Raw genomic sequence first — 19381 nt, forward strand, 5'->3', positions numbered from 1 at the left:
ACATCAAAAGAAAAGTGCTTAAAGTGTTAACCATGCAGTGAATTTTGATTACGAACAGCATACATACAAAATACGAGATATTTCAGTACTAAAATGTTCAAATACATTATAATGATTGAAGACACAACAAAAAGTAAATCTGCTATGATAACGAGCATTTGAAATGACAATTACTTTGAAAGAATGCTTTCTGTCAGACAATACAAACATCAGTCTATTCTTAATAACTGCAACAAAAGTGTAAGTAAAACAATAACAAAAACAAACAGTTTGACTGTAACAATCATATATACCTACAACCTTGTTTTTAAGAGGAATAACTCTTTCACCATTTTACAGAAGAAAGGAAAAAAGAAAGAAAAAAAAAACAACCATACTCCACTGAACGAACCACTTTCCATGTAGCACCTTACATCATACAATTCCTACAGACTACTTTCTTCATATGTATCACACATATCACATCAAAGAGAAGGAAAAAAAAAAAAACATACGAAACAACAGGTACTCTGGAATATTTCTTTAAATAATAACTCCTGTATATAAAGTTAGAACTTTGGGAATTTTGTTTATGGAATTTGATACCTTTACTTCACGTTCATGACTGCCTAGTGCACAAAACTATCCAAATCTACAAGGCATCATCCTTGGTGTATAAAGCTGCTGGTTAGTTAAAATAAATTAGTACTATCCTAGTGAAATCTAATGTACGTAAAAAAATGATTTTCCATACGCTCTTGAAAATATTTTATTCACTTTAAATTATCTACGATTGTCGAGGTTGTGAATACTACATATCTAGATTAACTACTATTCTGTCTCAGGAAATCTACTACCAGGCTATAGAAAAAATAGAATATGTACTATCTCTATGCCTAAACGATCCAAACAAATGCACACGCACAGACTACCGAAGGTCAGTTTGAGGTTTTAACCCTACTGATTTGAAGAGTAAAAGGTCTCCATTCTCCAGTGACATGATTTCAATGTTTCTTGCACCTGATACAAATTTTACAATACATGTAATTTAAAATAGGATTCTTTCGTTCTTATACCAGTATGGCACTTCTTTTTAGTGATACATATATAGACTTTCCGGGTAGTACAGGCGAACTCAACATCGACTCAAATGTTGGATTCGTCCTTACTACTAGGAATGTCTCGTATACGGGTGCAGGAGAAAAAAAAAAAAATAAGTCATTTGCATCTGGTACAAATTGGCAAATTTGATATCGTATTCTTTCGTTAAGTACTCCAAAATTACCTAGATATAATTTTGAAAATATTAAAAATCTTACAAGATTATATAAATTTATTCGTCCTGATTCTGCTCATTATTATTACCGTTACGATACAATTAAAGTTTGCCATTGAATTATGTACAACACCAGAATTTGGTAACCTTACACCAACTAGCACGACCATGGTAGCGACAAGAAACATGAGTCAATGAATGAATTTAAATGATAATGAAATGATTAAACATTCAACTTGTGAGATTCACTCGAAACGAACTAAACCATTATGATCAATCAAAATGGAAGCATCACCATACATTACAGCACATACTGAAAAAGATTGCACACTCGATTCCCCTTTACATCACGTTTCACTATGAGGTATTTTCATTTTTGATTCAGTTACCGTTGCGTTGTAGGATAAAATGTGTGTTGCAACTATTTCAATCGTGCTACATGGTAATCCTTCAACGCTTGCTACCTATCATTTACTGCACACCAACCAAAAAGAAGTTAAAAAGACTATGAAGAATGTCCATTTGATACACCCAATAATTATTATTAGTTACGATTCATTATAATCTTCCTCCTCTTTTAATAGAAGTCAGTTGTTCCATTCTTAGAGAATAAATGGCAAAATCGCCTTTCGACCTTTAGGATAGTTACTGAATTCCTTTTTATAGGCTTTGTGCTTTCCTAATGCCCACATAGTCATTTGGTACATGCCAGCCAAAGCGAACAGACCAGCTACAGAAAGAGAAGAGAGATATTAAGTTAATACATTTCATAACATCATATTATTATACAAAAAGTGTTAAGAACTGTTTAATAGTTAGTTAGTTTAGTAATAATTTTCATCGTTTCGAGCTTTAGAGTAAAGTGTTTTATTCTTATAGCTATTCAAGAAAACTGCAGAAGAAATATTTACTGAAAAATAATAATAATAAAAAAAAAAACAGAAAAGGGAAGATTCCTTCCGGTTTAATGAGGACGTCAGTAGCTACGCTATTTTGTTGCTGCGCCTCGAAAAACCGCTATACGTAGAATTGGCAACTTTCCAGATAAAGCAAACTCGCTCTCTCATCGTTTACACTATTAACAAGTACCATTTTTATTTCCTTGCTACAAGAAAAACTATTAAGAATTCGCAAATAGAAATACATAGGAAGATGTAACATTGCTTTCTACTCATATCGCAGTATATAACTCATTTTAGACGAAAATGTCACATAGCTGGTTTTTCTAGTCGCAGTGATGATTTTTCTTGTCACAATAAAGCCAATGGTCGACATATGCTGCATATTAAAAGAAAAGGAAAAAAAAAGTTCATATAAATCTAAAGTTATCTGATGATCATTATCTCAAATATTTGAAGTTATGTGATGAGATCATTATCTCATTAAATAATTTCTGAGGAAGAGATAACTTCAAATACACTGTCGAAACTGTAGCCCTGATTAGTAACAGTAAGTCTTCGTTTTGATCACATTATTTTTAGTTAAGCCACTAACCATGTATCCATAAGCACTGCAATCTAACGGGGCAGCCAGCATAATCAAGCAATCTATGACATTAGCGGATTCAAACTGTTTGTCGCGGGTTCGAATACGCTCACGGTATGGATATTATGTACTGCTGTTTCACCATTCTCTTCATTATCATACTTCTCACTGTCTAGCCCATAAGACAATAGCGGGACGTAAATCTAATAATAATAATAATAAACCTACACACTATATTACTCAAAGAGTTCACCTTTATCCGATGAATTAAACCCTTTCAAACTTGAAAATATGTAACATACCTTTTTTCAAGCCCAAGTTCAACAGTTTCGGGAGTGAGGATTTCATTTACGCTTTTTCTCTTACAAAGGTCCTATATGAAGGCAGGAACCCACCAATAGGTCACCAGTTTAGCAGGTAATAAAAGCCATTAATGAACATGTCAGGCAACATCGAAACTGTTTAGCAGAATTTTCAATTTCCTGGATGCAAGATTAAAATGATCTTTACTTGAATTATTCAATATATATATCCTATAGCCAATATGAACAAATACTTTCTTACTTGCAATCCTACATAAGAATTTTGTTCGTATGACTGTCATAATCAGGAATTAATTTGAACCTGAGAGAGCGTCCAGTCACTAAGTTACCGTGATTTCCATATTGTTGATAATTACCTTCTGCAAATATTTAAGTTCCACAATTTTGTTTTAATGTTTCTAAGATATTAATATATCTTATTTAGTTATTTATTAGTATTACTCACCTGGTAAGCACTGAGTCATTACAGTAAATGCAACCCAACTGCCAAACTCGTAAGTGTAGTTCGGGCAAGACACGAAGTTGAATAGCCAAGTAAGAGGATTAGATGTCGCAACTGGGATTTTTCTCACGGTTGTTCCTGCTGGTCGCAAGTTTCTTAAAGCTATGTGAATACTAAAATTGCCAAGTTCGCAAAGCTATAAAAGAGAATTGAAAATTAATATGCTTCCTCGTGTAAAACAACCAATAAAAATAATTTGTTACAGCACTGGTTTTCAATTACAATACACTTATATATAAATGTTTAGAGCAGATACGATGAAATATTTGAAATATATACACTTCTGGGGGTTGTGGCGTTTGTACATGCGAGTTTGAAAATACCCCATCTCCACGATGTAGGCAGTAAATAAATTATCCGAAAGCTGAGACGCAATTAAAATTCCCTTTTACACACAAATAACAGATCCAATCAATTTCATTACACAGTAAAACCCAACACTAACCCCTCCCAGAATAATTTCTTTCAAAGTCGCAATTTAATGTATTTTTCTAAGATCGAGCGTGGCCTCCCAAAATACCTTCAGACATGCGAATACATTATTTTTGTTCATGCAAATTATTCCCTTTTGTAAAAACTGTTTTCGCTCACATTCACTTTAAATAACTTTGCACGATGATGAAAGAAAACAAAAAGTCTATTTTTTGTTATGAAAACCGAAACCTTAAATCCATTTTGAACACTGAAAATTCACTTTGAAAAGAAACAATCGATTTTTTGAAACCATTTTTTTTCAGAAATCGATTTGGACAGCACTTGAATAAATCAATTTTGTCATTTTCATTAACAGACCGCCATTTTCCCATCACTAGCTTAAAGTTTTTTTTTTTTTTTTTTTTCTGTAATATATTTCTTTATGAATGTAAATTCTTTCCTTGGAAAACAGAACAGGGTAAGAGCGCCAGTATCTCTTGGACTATTCATATCGAGACCTTGAAAACTGTTTGTTTCATGCACGTCAAAGACAAGTGATAATGCGTGTGCTTGCTTGAGAGTGAACTCTTCTGTTGTGACTTAAACATATCAAGCTTGATATCAGAAGACAGTTGCGTTTCCCATTAATTGAACCTCAGAACGTTGTACCCAACCCTTACATATTAGTTAAAGATAACGAAGCAATTTGTCAAAGCGTTGGACGAAGATGGTCCCTGTTTCCTATATTTAGTTCAAACATTTCTCTTGTCCACTGTAAAGATTAAGGAGGACAGTTTTGATGACCCACACACTCGCTTAGAAATATACCTCGATAGAGGTGACTTGATATCTCCGACGTTGAAATCGCAGGATGCTTAAAACTAACATATCTTGTATTAACATTTTCTTATCACAGCTGATAGTGAATGAATCATTTTTAGCTAGTGCTTTCATCATTTGGCTGTGTGGCAGTTTGTTAAAGTATATTAAGCCACAATACTATACTCGGATCAAAATTAAGAAACGAACTGCCAGTTCAAAAGCATGTGAAAATTTGTATTTAGAAGAGAAATTCGTCACGGAATTATTAAAAATGAAATGAAATGAAATCTTTATAAGTTTTACGTTTCACAGTTATGCAGATTAGGCTAAAGGGAATTGTGATGAGAAATTAATGAAATGGTGGAGTGAAGAAAGTGGGAGAGCCCCGAGAAAATTTACACACACTGTGTTTGTCCACTACAAAGCTCACTTGGCACGAGCTGGGATCGAACCAAGGACCCCATGCACCAGAATTGAACGCTCTACCATTCATCCACCGCGGCCCCACAGGATTAACGTCATCGAGAGAAGCCAATCATAAACAGCATAATCGTAGTTACAAGTGAACGGTTTCTATGGAAAGGAAGATCATTATTGTGCTGCAGCCTTATAACACAGTTAGCAAGTGTTTATCAACCGAAGTGGAAAGAGCACAACAGACGCTTCAGCTGAATACTCACTACGTGGCAACAGGGCAACAAGTGCTCTTGCAAATGATAATTCGTCTCATGTTTTGATCTGAGTATAACTGACTCAAGATATTCTTGTCGGATCATGCAGTGAATGACACGGAGTTTCATGTATGGGATTCGCTTACGGATACTGTCAACGTTTGGGCAATGTCAAAAATGGCCGGTACGAATAGATCGTGAAAACCTTGCTCTTTAAAAAAAATTTAAAAAAAGAAAGAAAAGAAAACAAAACTGAAATTCCACAGAGTTTCAAGTTATGTTCTCCTTTCTCATCTTGACTGCTTTCCATAAAACTTAGGTGCATATAGAGAAGAACAGGGCAATAAGTTCCACCAAGACCTTAAAAAGATGGAAACGAAGTATAAGGAACACCGAATCGTTTCTTTATGACAGATCATTGTTGGTGTTAAAGAATTCATATGAAGACCACAAACTCAGGCCAAATAGCGTACGTCTGCAACTAAACGATGGAGAAGACAATTGATATTTGGCAAGTTTCAGATAACTTCAAGTTTCTTTGAATACTTTATACCTGTTTCCATTACATTTTGTTGTTGATAGTCAGTATTACACTCATTTAACATTCTCAGTGATACTGGATATTCATTAAAAATCAGTAGAAGAGGCCTAATTACTGCGAAATTAAAATACCGCTAATTTTACAGTAATTATGTGATATCTTCAAATAGATAAAAGATAATCAAAATGTGGAACAAGAACGCCCTAGATAATATTTTGCATGAGGTACAGTTATCACGAGTCACCTAATAGCATTCTGTTTGCAGCCATTTAGAAACGCGAAAATAAATGCTGATTTTCTAAATGGCTCGAAATCGAAAGCAGACAAATGAGTCATGATAACGGTATCTCAGTAAAATAATATTGTCTAGCGAGCTCTTGTTTCACTTTTCGATTATATTTTATCTATTTGAAGATATAACATAATGACTGTAAAATTAGCGGTATTTTAATTCCGCCGTGACGAGGCTTCTTAAATATTTCATTAGCACATTGTAGAAAATCCTTTCATGATACGGTAAAATGGCTGGTATATTTGAAATCAGCACACTGAAATGCCACAAAGAAGTTCCAATTTGCATGCCTGTGTTTTATACTGTATAATCACAACTGCACGAGTTGAGTTTTTGTGTTTTAAGTCCTTATGCTACATCAAGATTATGGACAGGATCTATTAACTGTTAAAATCCGAATAATTCATTATTCGAATATTACTCGTTATTCGAACAATTAATACTAATATTCGGGAATTCGAACAGCGTAAGAAAAATTATTCAAGTAACGAACACTGGAATGATTTCGACACCACTACTCCGAACCACGACCGTAACTTGAATTTGATGCAGCTGGCGGGTGTGCAGATCTTCGTGCAAGATCAACCCTTACACATATAGGTCGTTCCCCACCACGCTCTCTCGCCTCCAACAGAGGCGGATTACAGCACTACGTCATCGGTCCCGGCAAAGAAGTGTTGTGTATCACTAGTTAAGTCATATTGAGTGGGCCTATGGGACGTGCTAACCAGTAAATACGCCTCATGGAATAATAATAATGGCCATATTTACTGGCCTAAGCAATGAGAATTTGCCCACAATTGATAAACTGAGATTTTATGCAAAAATTTGCTATAAAAATACACAGGGATTACATATACACAGAGATCACTCGAAGGAAATCAGTTTCCTGCAATTGAATATTAATTATCTTCATTTTGTACATTTTATATATATTTTTTTTATTTTACACTTTCGGTATTTTCTTTCGTTACTACACAAAAACATTACAAATTCCAACATTGGTTATGATCTCGAAATTATCTGAATAGAAACATGTTTAGGTTTGTTTCAAGTCTCAGGTTTTTATCGTTCTTGATTCAAAAGATATACGCAATCAAACTCTGGGTTGCGCAACTTTACGAACACGCTGTAGTAGGAATACTAATCTCAAAATTTAAGCTAGACTTATTGATTATGAAACAAGAATTAATTCCTGTCGTCTGACCACAAATGAGCGAGATTTTGTATGGGTGATAGGTTTCTTTACGACTCGCGTATCTTCCCCATAGACTCTACTCGCATCTAGTCAGAAAGTACTTAATTTCCTTCAAGAAGAAGAAAAAACAAGACTAATCTTAAATTTTAGGACTGAAAAACTTATTTTATTAAAATTGGACAAGCTAGCAATGAACTAGTAAGTACACTTACCACAAAAGCTGCCAATCCTCCGTAGACTCGCAGAGGGCATCCTGGTGGAGTATACAGTGGATGGTTCACGTAGTATGCCACGTAACCAGCAAATAACCAGTAATAGCTACAATTTTTAAACAAGTTCCTTAAGGGCATAGTGGCGTGAGAAAACCTATGTACAAAGAGCGTCTCCAACAGTCGTTTGATATAATGGCCAGCCCAGCAGACGGCAGCAATGCTGAAAATGAATCAACGACATAAATCCAATGTCTTTTACAAAAGATACACATAACTAAATAAAATCTATTAAAATCTTTAATGTCTAGCAACTATGCTTTCTTACGAAATAGAAAGGCAATTAGTACGAGAAGTAAATAAAGTATAAGAGGATGTCTCACTGCAACTGAATACTAATTTCCCAGTACCTGTAGTGAATTGGAGTACTTCCACTGCTTCTGACCTGCAAATTTCGATGAAAGTACGCGAATGACAGTGACGATCCTAACATGCTCATATTGTTAATCTGAAATATTGCGAATGAAGGGTCACTTGTAATGGAATTGATGGTACCCAGCACAGAAAATATAAGTGGTATTTTTTCTTATTTCGTAAACACAAGCCAGTCAACTAAAACTAAAGATTTTATAAAAGTCATGAATATACCTAATCTTTTATATATTATGTCTATTTGATCATTTATAGATTTGTCTAAATTGAACACTGTGTATTCTAATGAAAACCAATCTCCGACTGAAAATCGCACTCACCGCTATAGTTACACAGGTATTCCACCTCTATGGAACCATTCTACTTCTTAAGAAAATGAAATAAAATCTAAGTTTAACGTCCCACCGTCTACTTCTTAAGAATCCCACATTGTATTTATATCTGCATCTTATACTGATAAGTACGAAGCAAATATTTACAATTTTGGCTGAATTATACATTTTCTATTAAGAATATTTCAGTGAAAAACTAACTGTTTGATTACGTGTTCACTGTGTACACTTCCCAATTTTTAAGTGATAGTATTACACAAGTTTCAAAAATCAATAGGAGCTTCTCTGCCGTTAATACGCGTTGCCAACTTTGGTGTGGGAGATCCGGGATCGACTTACGGTACGAGCTCATGATTTGGCTTCAACGTTTTAAACTTTCTCACATAGTGCTTTAAAAATTAATACAAATCTACAAAGTATCAAAAGTAATTTCTGAATACAAAATTATAAAATGTAATTTCAATTAACAGTGAATAAATGGAAGTTATACATCATATAGATAATTCTTGTGATAATTTTTTTTTTATTAGATCTGCTGTCTTCAGTATATAAGGTAACCAAACAAGTTCTTGCCGTTTTCGACATCCCATTAATCATGTGCGCACAGAGGGGAAATGAAATGACATATGTGCCCGCCAAGCGATCGGAAGTAGTCTAACCACTGACCTTTAGTAATACAGGCACGTTGCGCACACACAGCAGTCATAACTTTTTCAGTGTCAAAGAGAAATGAAAGTATCGAAACAGTTTGTTTGGCGTGTTTGTTGTGTGACCTTTATGTAGGCCTATCAGCTGCCGCATATGCCGGGTATTTGGAGAAGAATGCCGTGAACGAACACACCGCCAAGCATTGGTTCCAGAAATTCCGTTCGGGGGATTTAAGTCTTTCGGATGAACCTCGCAGTGGACGACCACATGTGTTGGATGACGACGCCTTGAAAGCAGCCAGAGGAGTACAGTGGTCTAACGTGTGATAAACTTGCAGAAAGGCTCCATGTTTCCACTGAAATAGACTGTACCTGCATGGGATAGGAAAGTCATACAAGTTAAGTATGTGGGTTCCCCACACATTGTCAGCAGCCAACAAAAAACGAGTAGCAGCCTGTTTGTCCTTGCTCACTCGCCACCTAGACACCCATTTGTGATCGCTTGCTCACTGGTGACGAAAAGTGGCAGACATTGGTTGTCGCCACGTGACGTTATTCCTCACACCTAAAGATCACCTATACACCCACGAAAGGGTATGCCCTCTGTATGGCGGAACTGTCGACAAGTGGAGCACTACGAGCTCCTTCCACCTGCTCAGACCATCAATGCTAACTTCTACTCTCAGCAGTTTCAAAATTGCAAAGGATACACGTGCATTGCGGAAGAAGCCGGCATTGGTGAATCGCAAGAATGTACTGTTCCTGCAGGACAATGCCAAGCCAAATGTGGCACAGAGGACCCGGGAGACCCTTCAGCAACTTGGCTGGAAGACAGTGCCATGTACCATATTTACCGGACCTTGCGCCAACATATTACCACCTGTTTCATTATCTCGACAACCACCTCCGTGAGAGATCCTTTGCAATTAAGAGAGACCTACGGAACGCACTTACGGACTTCTTTGTATCCATGACCGCTGAGTTTTATCATCAGGGTATTGTGCAGCTGCAAGAACGTTGGCAAAAGGTATGGATGCTGATGGAGATTACTTTGAAACCTAAAGGTATGTACCGTCCACTGTATTACTCTTTGTTTATGACTAGTCCAGAACGTCAAGAACTTTTTTGGTTACCTTGTAGTTTTCAGACTAAAGATCTGACAGCTGCCCTGTGAACGAAAACTTTGAAGAAAATAGATACAGTTCTTTATTAGACAAGTCCCTCAAAACTATTTATAAATACAGGCAGAAACATTTATGTACGCTAAGTCATCAAATTTGAGTCAATTTACTTATCCCTCACACAAATGTTGACTACATTCTTTGATATGTCCAAAATGAGAACAATTAGCACTTAAAATATCACACGACTTGGAAGACGTGTGCTCCGATAAGTAAGGGAGATATGCTAATTAAAGACGATATAACTTTGTAAAGCTTAACTTACTTTACTGTTTGGTCATAGGGGAGCAAAGCAGCACCGTCCCCATAGAAAAGCCATGGTCTCTGATATATCCATAAGTAAACAACAAGTGGTCCTGCATATTCAACAAGGAATACTGTCTTCCAGCCTATCTGAGGACCCAAATCTTTCAGGTACAATTTAGAATACTGTTGTAATCCCAAAGAACCAACAGTCTCTTCCTCTTTCAGTCTTTTGCCTCGAGCTTCCAGACGAAATTCCTGGCGTTCTGGGTACAAACTTCTTTTTACTTTGTGTACTTCCTTTTTCAGATCTTTGATCGTTGTCGAGCTATCAATCTGCAATAACAATTGAAATGGAAATTAACACAGAAGAGTAACATAGTACCCTATATTCAAAATACTAAAATGTACGAGAAATAGATACTATAGAGAGATGTCTATAGAAATTATCAGTAATTTCTTCTTTATAAAGTTGTTTTTCAGTCATTACCCTCCGAGGCTAATAGAAAAACCCAGAGAAAACTTAAGCATACGGCAAATTTGTTTAGATCAGTGACCAATTAATAACGCCTTGTGGGCCAGGACAAAATATTCAGATTTGGGGACAGATAAATTAAAAATAAGTATATTAATAAAAATAAAAGAACAATGGTAGCAATTCAAAACTATAAGACTTCCTCGTGACTATACAGTTGGCCTACACCGGAAATCCGGTTTCAATTCTCGGTGGAGCTCATGTGTTTCGGATCCCACGTTAAGCTGTAGATCTACGTTTTATGTAGCCTCAATGCTGAACGGGATAACTCCAAATCAACCAATTAACCAAGAACGAGAAGAATTTACATCTTCGCTTTATTTCTAAAAATAAACGTGCCGGTACGCTGGACCTCATGTTCATAACGGTCAAAAAGTTGCATACCTCTCAGAGTATTATTATTATTATTATTATTATTATTATTATTATTATTATTATTATTATTATTATTATTATTATTATTAATGTTCAGTAGCATATCACTGCAGTCCTGCAACTATAAGCTCTTACATACATATACATAAAGATGCTTTTAAAATGTCTGATTCTTACATCTAATTTTATAATTCAATAAACGTAATGATAATCAATATTTCTTAGTAAATTAGTTTCTTGTTTTTTCTCTTTTTGTAAACGGGCAAGTAAGTTGCTATTGTTTGTTTTCAAAAGGCATCGGAAGTTCCATAAATACTTAATTTCAATAGCAACACACATACAGTACACTGTTTACATAATGTTCTTCAGAATACGAATCATGCTACCAAAATTGTGTACAAACCTCTACTACATTAATAGATAAGCTTGCGAAAAAAGGAATCTAGGTGATGTTTTCACTTAATCTTCTTCGTAATAATGAATAAAAACAATTAACTGGATACATTAAAATGTGACCTGAGCAAATGCTCCTCTGCGGAGGAAGTACAGAGGTGCAGTTCCAACAGAATTTTTGTACTGGCTTTCAGTTTAGTCAAACTTCAGCGACAGACAAATTTGTTGGGATTATTTCGTTGTGGGAGGTCAGTCTTTTTAGAAAATAACTAACTACCTACACTAACGTGCGGGCTACGACATAGGAAAATCATGAGTTCAGTTCATTCTACCAGGTTTCTAATGTTTATACAAGCCTTATTTCCAACAGAATTACTTATTTCCGCAACACCAATATACTTCAATATACACGTAATTTTAACCCAAAATTCAGGAAAGATACTTTACACTATAATAATACCATTTCAATATTCTCTCTCCCTGAAAACTCATAAGATGTTTCGTATGGGATATTGTACTCTACGGAGCAGGAACATGAACCCTTAAAAAACAAAGGATTGGCAGCCGTGTGCACCAACCAAGTTTAAACGAGCGTTCACCTAAACGCTTTCAACATTAAATTTTCAACTTTAAACGTGGTTCCAGGGCTTTTGTTGCACCATTGCAAGTCGAAGTTCAGTACACCTCGTTTACGTAAACTTCGGTCAATTTGTAAAATCGACTCTGATTGGTTGTCTTTTGTTACTAATCTTCGTTTAACAAAGTAACAAATGAAGAAAGCATACCGCGTGCCAGTCTTTTCGACTTTCAAGATTGTGTGCATAGAATTGTGAGTAGTCTAATTTCAGTGATCGTAACTGTGATGGAAAAAATAATGAAACTAAGAGCAAAAAATTTCTCCTAACACGAGAAATGTATTGTAATTTCATTAGTGGAAAACTATAAAGACATTATTGAATGTAAACGGACTGATGGGGATGGACGGTTCCAGTTGCATAATTAGCAAGCAATGTAATTAGCAAGCAATTTAAAGGCGAAACAACTGTTTCTTTTTGTTGGTAAACTTAACACGACCCGCTTAGGAGAGTAATACTCCCGGAAGTACGTTTTTTCGCGCGCTACCCTAGCCAGCTGTTTAAAGTTGGTCACAAAATTTATATCATGGGGGTCAAGGTGGAATAAAACTAGACCTGCGCGGCTTCTAACCCGTTCCTACTACAGTGAAACCTCTACTAACGGACACCTCTATAAAGCGGACACCTCCCATAACGGACATATTTTGTAATCCCCAAACACTGTAATAGGAAAAAACATATTGACAAACCTCTCTAAAGCGGACACTCTCTAGTACGGACACGGACAGTCTTTCTTGTCTTTTATAGGTATTATTTACTTCCGTATTACGGACACTTTCTCTAGAAACAAGTTGGAAAGTGCAGTAAAAATACACTTTTAGTAATTCATACGTATATCACCAAGGAAGAACATGTGGGTGTGACAACATTTTGCCTCCTCAATTGTCTATTCAGCAACCCAGAGGAGAGGTCTCTGTTTCACAACACCCTTATATCCTTTGCTTCATTCCACTCCCACCCAATCTGCTTCAGAAACAAAAGTGATTGACAGCTTCCCACTGTTAGGAATGACACATCATTCTACTGTCCCGCTGGAATCTCTAACCGAACAGAAGACAAGTTTGGTATTTTTGACCATGGGTACGCATATTGTCTTTCTTTTTTTTCTTTTTTTTTTCTTTTAAAAGTTTGCTGGATTGCAATTAACTCATAAATTAAAACGACACCGAAAACGTAGTAAGTAGCGATAATTGTAAAGTGCAGAGAATTATAACATCTTATTCCCATGTTGTGCCTCGAATTGGATGGCGCAAGATAATGCAGGTGCAGTAACATTTTGGTAATATTTATAAATACGTGATTCATGCAAAAATATTTTCTTCTAATTGCATATTACCTTGTTTATTAATTTACGTAAGAAAATATTGAAACCTCTTTAAGACTGACACCTCTCTATAGCGGACAATTTTTGATTCCCCACGGCTGTCCGCTTTAGAGAGGTTTCACTGTACTACTATTACTAATCTGTACAAAAGTAAATAAATCACTTTTTCGAGTAATATTTTCATCTTATTTTAACGAAAAAAGTGTTATGAAAATTAAAAAAAAAAAAAATCTTTCCTTGGGCCAGGTTTGAATCCACGCCAAAAGTGGTTTTTCGTTACTAGCCCGTAGCGCTAGCACGCTTGGCCACGAGGACCGACATCAGCAAGCGTTTGATTTTTGCTATATATATGCAACGTGACAAGAAGCGGATAGCGCCAACCAATTTGAACGGCGTATTTAGTTTCTTCTTCCGGGAGTATTACTCTCCCGAGCTAGAACTAAACTAAACTGTTCTTCAATATTCCCCCTGAAGTTTTATTCAACCGGAATCCTTTTCGAAAAATCTTCCCCGCTGAACATTTCAAATGGATTACAACGATCTTTCATTACTCTATGAGGTCAAATCTCCTCTAAATACTATAAATCCTCATGACATTGTGTGCACCACAACAAATTCCACTAATACTACAGATTGACTTGGATCAACGAAGTTTCAAACCCCCCAAATTCGACCGTTCAAGCTAAAATCAAGTTAATCCATCATTTGACCGAGACTTGAACGTTGTTGGTGCAACAGACATTTTCACCGCGATTGGTTATGACTCTCGTTCAACAGTTGAACTTCGTTGGTGCACACGGCCATGGATGCTTTTGAAATATTGATCTGGAGAATAGACAAAATTAGCAAATGTCAAAAGGAAGACAAATGAGGGCATGATAGCTCGGTGATAGAAGGCACATCTCTTGTACAAGGGGCCATCCCTGCTTCGATCCAAGACCAAGTGATTTTGAAGAGGACAACCACCTGCATGTATCATGTAAGTTCTGTCGGAGTTTCCCCTTTTCTTCCACATTCTCATTCCACCAATTATTCCATCATTATTCGCTTGCATTAGTCATCAGTCTCCTTTAACCTACAGGGCATAATCGTGAACGTAAAACTAGAAATTTCACTTTAACATAATTGAGGAAGTGTTACGAATAGTCGGGCACAAAAAAAAAAAAAAAAAAAGATATAATTAAAAGAACGAGGACAAACTGGATGGGCATTGACTGAAGGAACAGTACCAAGAGGGACCAGGACATTTACTGGAGTTGACTTGGATATTTCCAGTGTCGTGTTAGAAAAATTTCCAGTATATCACGGTGAACTATAAAAAAAAAAAAAAAAAAAAAAAAAAAAAAAAAAAAAGTGAGTCCCACATACGACTATATGCTATGATATTTAACACCTTTAAAATATATTGAAAAAGCAAAGTAGAAACTGGATGCAGTTAGCTAAGGATAGAAGTCAGTGGAGAGCTTTTGTGAACGCGGCATTGAACCTCCGGGTTCCATAGGCCATACAGTGAGTGAGTGAGTTAGTAGACACAGTAAGGACATAACAGAAGGTAAACAGGAAAAAAAAAAAAAAAAAAAGGAAAGAAAAAAAAAAGCGAGAGTTGAAAGAGATTAATAGTCACGGACGTTATTAAAAACAGTCGGTTAGAACGAACTGCTGAACAAGACGGTTAGCTGAGGGTCGTACTTTTCAGTTTGCTTTCAGGGTAGAATAGTTATAATTTTCCCTGAAGTTACAACCGTGTTTTGACATGCTTAACCATTACTTAAGACCTTATTCTTAATTGATAGTACAAAAGTAGACGAGATGCATATAAACCTAATCTCTCAAAATTTGTTGTCATGATGTAGTCTAAGAATACAAAATTTAGACTGAAAATTTACATCAAAATGAAATTGAATCCAAACAAATCACTATTTTTTATTATGATTATTCCTTCTATCAACTGAAATTACACATGTAACAGCGTTTTCATTTTACAGCTTACTGTAATAAATCTTTATCTTTACTAAGAACTGAAAGATACAGGGAAATAAGAACCCATTCCAGTCAAGTTTCAGGATCAAGTTTACATGTCTCACACTCATACCATTAAAATGAATAATTTCTTTTACATTTCATAACTTTTTTTTCTTATACTGATTTCATATGTTAAAATCATTAAATGAAATTATGCAATGATACATTTTTTTAAAACTCTGTTCCTCTTGTACTCTTCAATTAGGAAACTAATAATTAGATATACACTTGGTCCGTTGAATACGGGCTTAGCGTTCATGTCAGTACCGAGGCTATATGAGACACGGATCTACAGCTTAACGTGGAATACAAACCTGGTCTCCCGCGTTAAAGACGCGTTCGCTCATCATATAGCTACTGGTAAGTTCTCGATGTATGCTGAGCTTAATTTTTTTCAATTCTGTTTATCCATTAATAACGATTCTTCAGCGGTGAACGTTTGAAAGATCACTGTTAAGTCTCCTTCCCTGACACAAATGAGCAAGAGACGTGAAAGACAAATGGCACTGCTGACTGTAATTTTGGACAAGTCGCTTCCAACTGACGAACCTATTTCATCTTCGCTATCTACCCTTCAAGCACCCCGATATTCAGGTTATATATCTAGAACTGCAGTAAAGATATTCCTCCGAATGAGTTTTCAAGAAATTGAGAGGTATACAATTGGTTCAATTTAGTTAGAGGCATATCAAAATCAGTATAAGAAGCATAGGAATGAAAATGTTTCCACGTCAAATTCACACGTTTTACCATATACTCTCCATATTACCATATACTGTGCACTAATTCTTAAATTCAAGGTCAATCAAAAAATGAAAATCAAGGTCTAGAATTTTATTTATTATTAAAAGTAAAGTGAACTAAGTTTATCAACTCACAAACCAGTACCATCTCACGACACAATGCCTAATCAGTAACACAATGAATTTTGCATGATGACCTTTTCAAACGTCAAAGTAGTGTTATTCCTGCTTTAATATTCATGTGCCTTTATTCATAAGAATTTTAGACAATGAAAAGATCGACGAAAAAAAAAAAAAACTTCCAGCACTTAATTGTATATGGGATTGAATGTTGAAGACTGTCTGAATTTCTTCATTCTCTCAAGTCTTCTTTAAAAGAAAGAAAGAAAAACAAAAGAATCCCATATTAATCCAAAATTGTATTCAACACACACAAATGTCTAAATATTTACTATTACGATACTTTATTTCCGAAGATCATTAATGAGAATTTGGCGATATTTCTGTATTCTGCACAAAAACTCTCCGAATGCAAATGGAGATAGGTAGTCGGGAAAACAGACTTCCTTGTTTTCACGAATTGTGGGAACATAAAATTTTTCCACATACTGGGCGCATTTTTCTCTTATTTCGATATTGTTTTCTTTCGACTTCATCCATTAGCCAACAAAACCAAAACACAATTAACTGAAAAATGTTCAATTTGCAAACTACATTCTGAGTTTATAAATAGATACATTTATTTACATGTAGTATTTTTGAAAATGTGAATTTAAAAACAATTAGCCAACACCCATTCTTCGCACGGGCGAAATCTGTTTATGGGAAATATTTGAAAGGTGTATATGATTTCCCGTTAGGATGTGTAATTCAATCGAAATGGAATGGTGAGAACACAGATCGACCTAAGTGCTAAACATATTCATTCGTATCCATCGTTATTTAATCGCTTCCGAATAATTTCCTCTGCAGTTCTGAGTCTGTCGTTGGGTATAGCATGTCTCCTTCCTACTTTATTCGTTTCCTCGCTACCATTGTGTGGTTTGTCAAAACTCGACGATGGAAAACTCGTTCATTACATATAACAATAGAAAATGGATATTTAAATGTAATAATTAATGAATGTTTTGTTGCGGCGTGAAATATTGTTCTTGGCATTCACAAAATTGAACTTCTGCTACCCCTTCCCCTCATAATATGCATTTAATTAAAATATGATAAAAGCCCAGTTTGAGGTAGGCACTATGTTTATACACTAAATTTTTTAAAATCAAATTAATTACCGGACTACCAAAGAAATCTGGAAACTCTAGATAAATATTCAAAACAAAAGTGTTAAAAAAAATGAAGTGTAATTGTAATTAGTAAAACTTTTTCATAACTAGTGAACTCAGGTAAAGTAACATAGAATTTAATAAATAGATTTATTTACTTTCTAAGACGATGATCGGATATAATAGACCTTTTACTGCAGGATTGACACACACACACAAAAAGCGTTTTTCAGAACTTGAGCTATTTCCTTTTATAGGATAAGGAGTCAAAAAATAACAAGAAGAAACTTTAGTGATATTTCGGCCAACATAGCTACAGAGCGGGCCGAAATACTGATCAATTGTGGACTTTCTAAACCGCAATTTCTCTTGAAGAAAGAAGCAAATAAATAAATCACAAAATCAGGAACCAAGAACAGCGGAAAACAAAGTACCCAGTGGGATTTGAACCACGTTCAAAAATTTTGAATCCCAACAAAAAGATGGAATTTAACACGCACGGTTATCGAGCCAATTGTAAAATGGTTTTCAGTTGTATTGACAGCAAGGAAACTCCTCCTCAGCAACCCTCCTCTTAAGATTTTTTAAGGGAAGTTTAAAAGCGATATATAACTACATTGAAAATTTCTGCGTTTGCTAAGAGAGATTTTATTTTGTTCTGAAAGTAACACTGCGTTAAGTAACAAAATAGAAGGTGAATATCTCGAACATTGAACAGCGAGGTTTATTGAAAACACTTAACAACTCCGACTCCTCCTCCTTCAAATGCATTGTCGCTATACTTTCTATTTTAACCACTTGCCTTACTCGCCAGAGTAAACTTGGATTTTAAAAACATTCATAATATTATTCTCCCGAATTAACTCGGAAAGTTTTGGAAAAAATACGTCATTTTTGTACCTGCTCATATTGTCTCGCACTGATTAGTTTCACGTTGTATTTGGTAAATGGAGTTCGAACACCGAGATTCGCATTTTAAGTTACATTGTTTTCGCCGATAGATGTCTCTATGGTATAACTTTTAATTTATTTGTAGGGCAACAAATGAAACAAAGACCTACAGTTGTTCTGGACTACAACAACAAGGAAGCGCGGCAAGAAATACTACAAAAGACTATCTTCTTTCATCTGCTTGATCTAACCGTATGGAACTCATGTAGTGTACATAAAATGTGGTGGCACCAAAACATCTGGAATACCGGCTTGAAATTTTAAATTACGTAATAAAGCTGATCATATCCTATCAACGTCACCGAAATTAGGACGACCAAGTACACATCTAACTCCACTACAACTTTCACATCGTCATTTCCCAGAGTTCTTGCCACCCACAGAAAAGTAAAATCTTACAAGGTAGTATGTGTTCGCGAGTTCGTGACACCCATATATATATATATATATATATATATATATATATATATATATATATAAAAATCCCGTTACTATTCGTTGGGAGTGAAGTGTTTTAAGTTTGTAACATGCTTGTAAGTAAGAAAAAGGGCGTTACCATGAAAATGTAGTTGTGTATTTAGG

The 19381-nt window shown here is 35.3% G+C and overlaps 1 protein-coding gene across 1 annotated transcript in view; it reads right to left on the bottom strand.

Annotated features, from left to right (window-relative positions):
- Positions 1 to 527: 527 nt before the first annotated feature.
- Positions 528 to 19381, bottom strand: part of Sc2 (trans-2,3-enoyl-CoA reductase Sc2) — a 31752-nt gene continuing 12898 nt past the window's right edge. Inside the window, exons 3-6 of the mRNA XM_081742349.1 lie at positions 10570 to 10883; positions 7716 to 7935; positions 3509 to 3701; positions 528 to 1985 (exon numbers count right to left, since the gene is read on the bottom strand). Of these exons, the coding sequence (XP_081598475.1) occupies positions 1858 to 1985; positions 3509 to 3701; positions 7716 to 7935; positions 10570 to 10883 (855 nt within the window). The 3' untranslated portion in view covers positions 528 to 1857. The remainder of the gene's footprint in view (positions 1986 to 3508; positions 3702 to 7715; positions 7936 to 10569; positions 10884 to 19381) is intronic.

This window comes from Thermobia domestica, chromosome 16 (genome assembly GCF_964235325.1).
Source record: "Thermobia domestica chromosome 16, izTheDome1.hap1.1, whole genome shotgun sequence".
NCBI lineage: Eukaryota > Metazoa > Arthropoda > Insecta > Zygentoma > Lepismatidae > Thermobia > Thermobia domestica.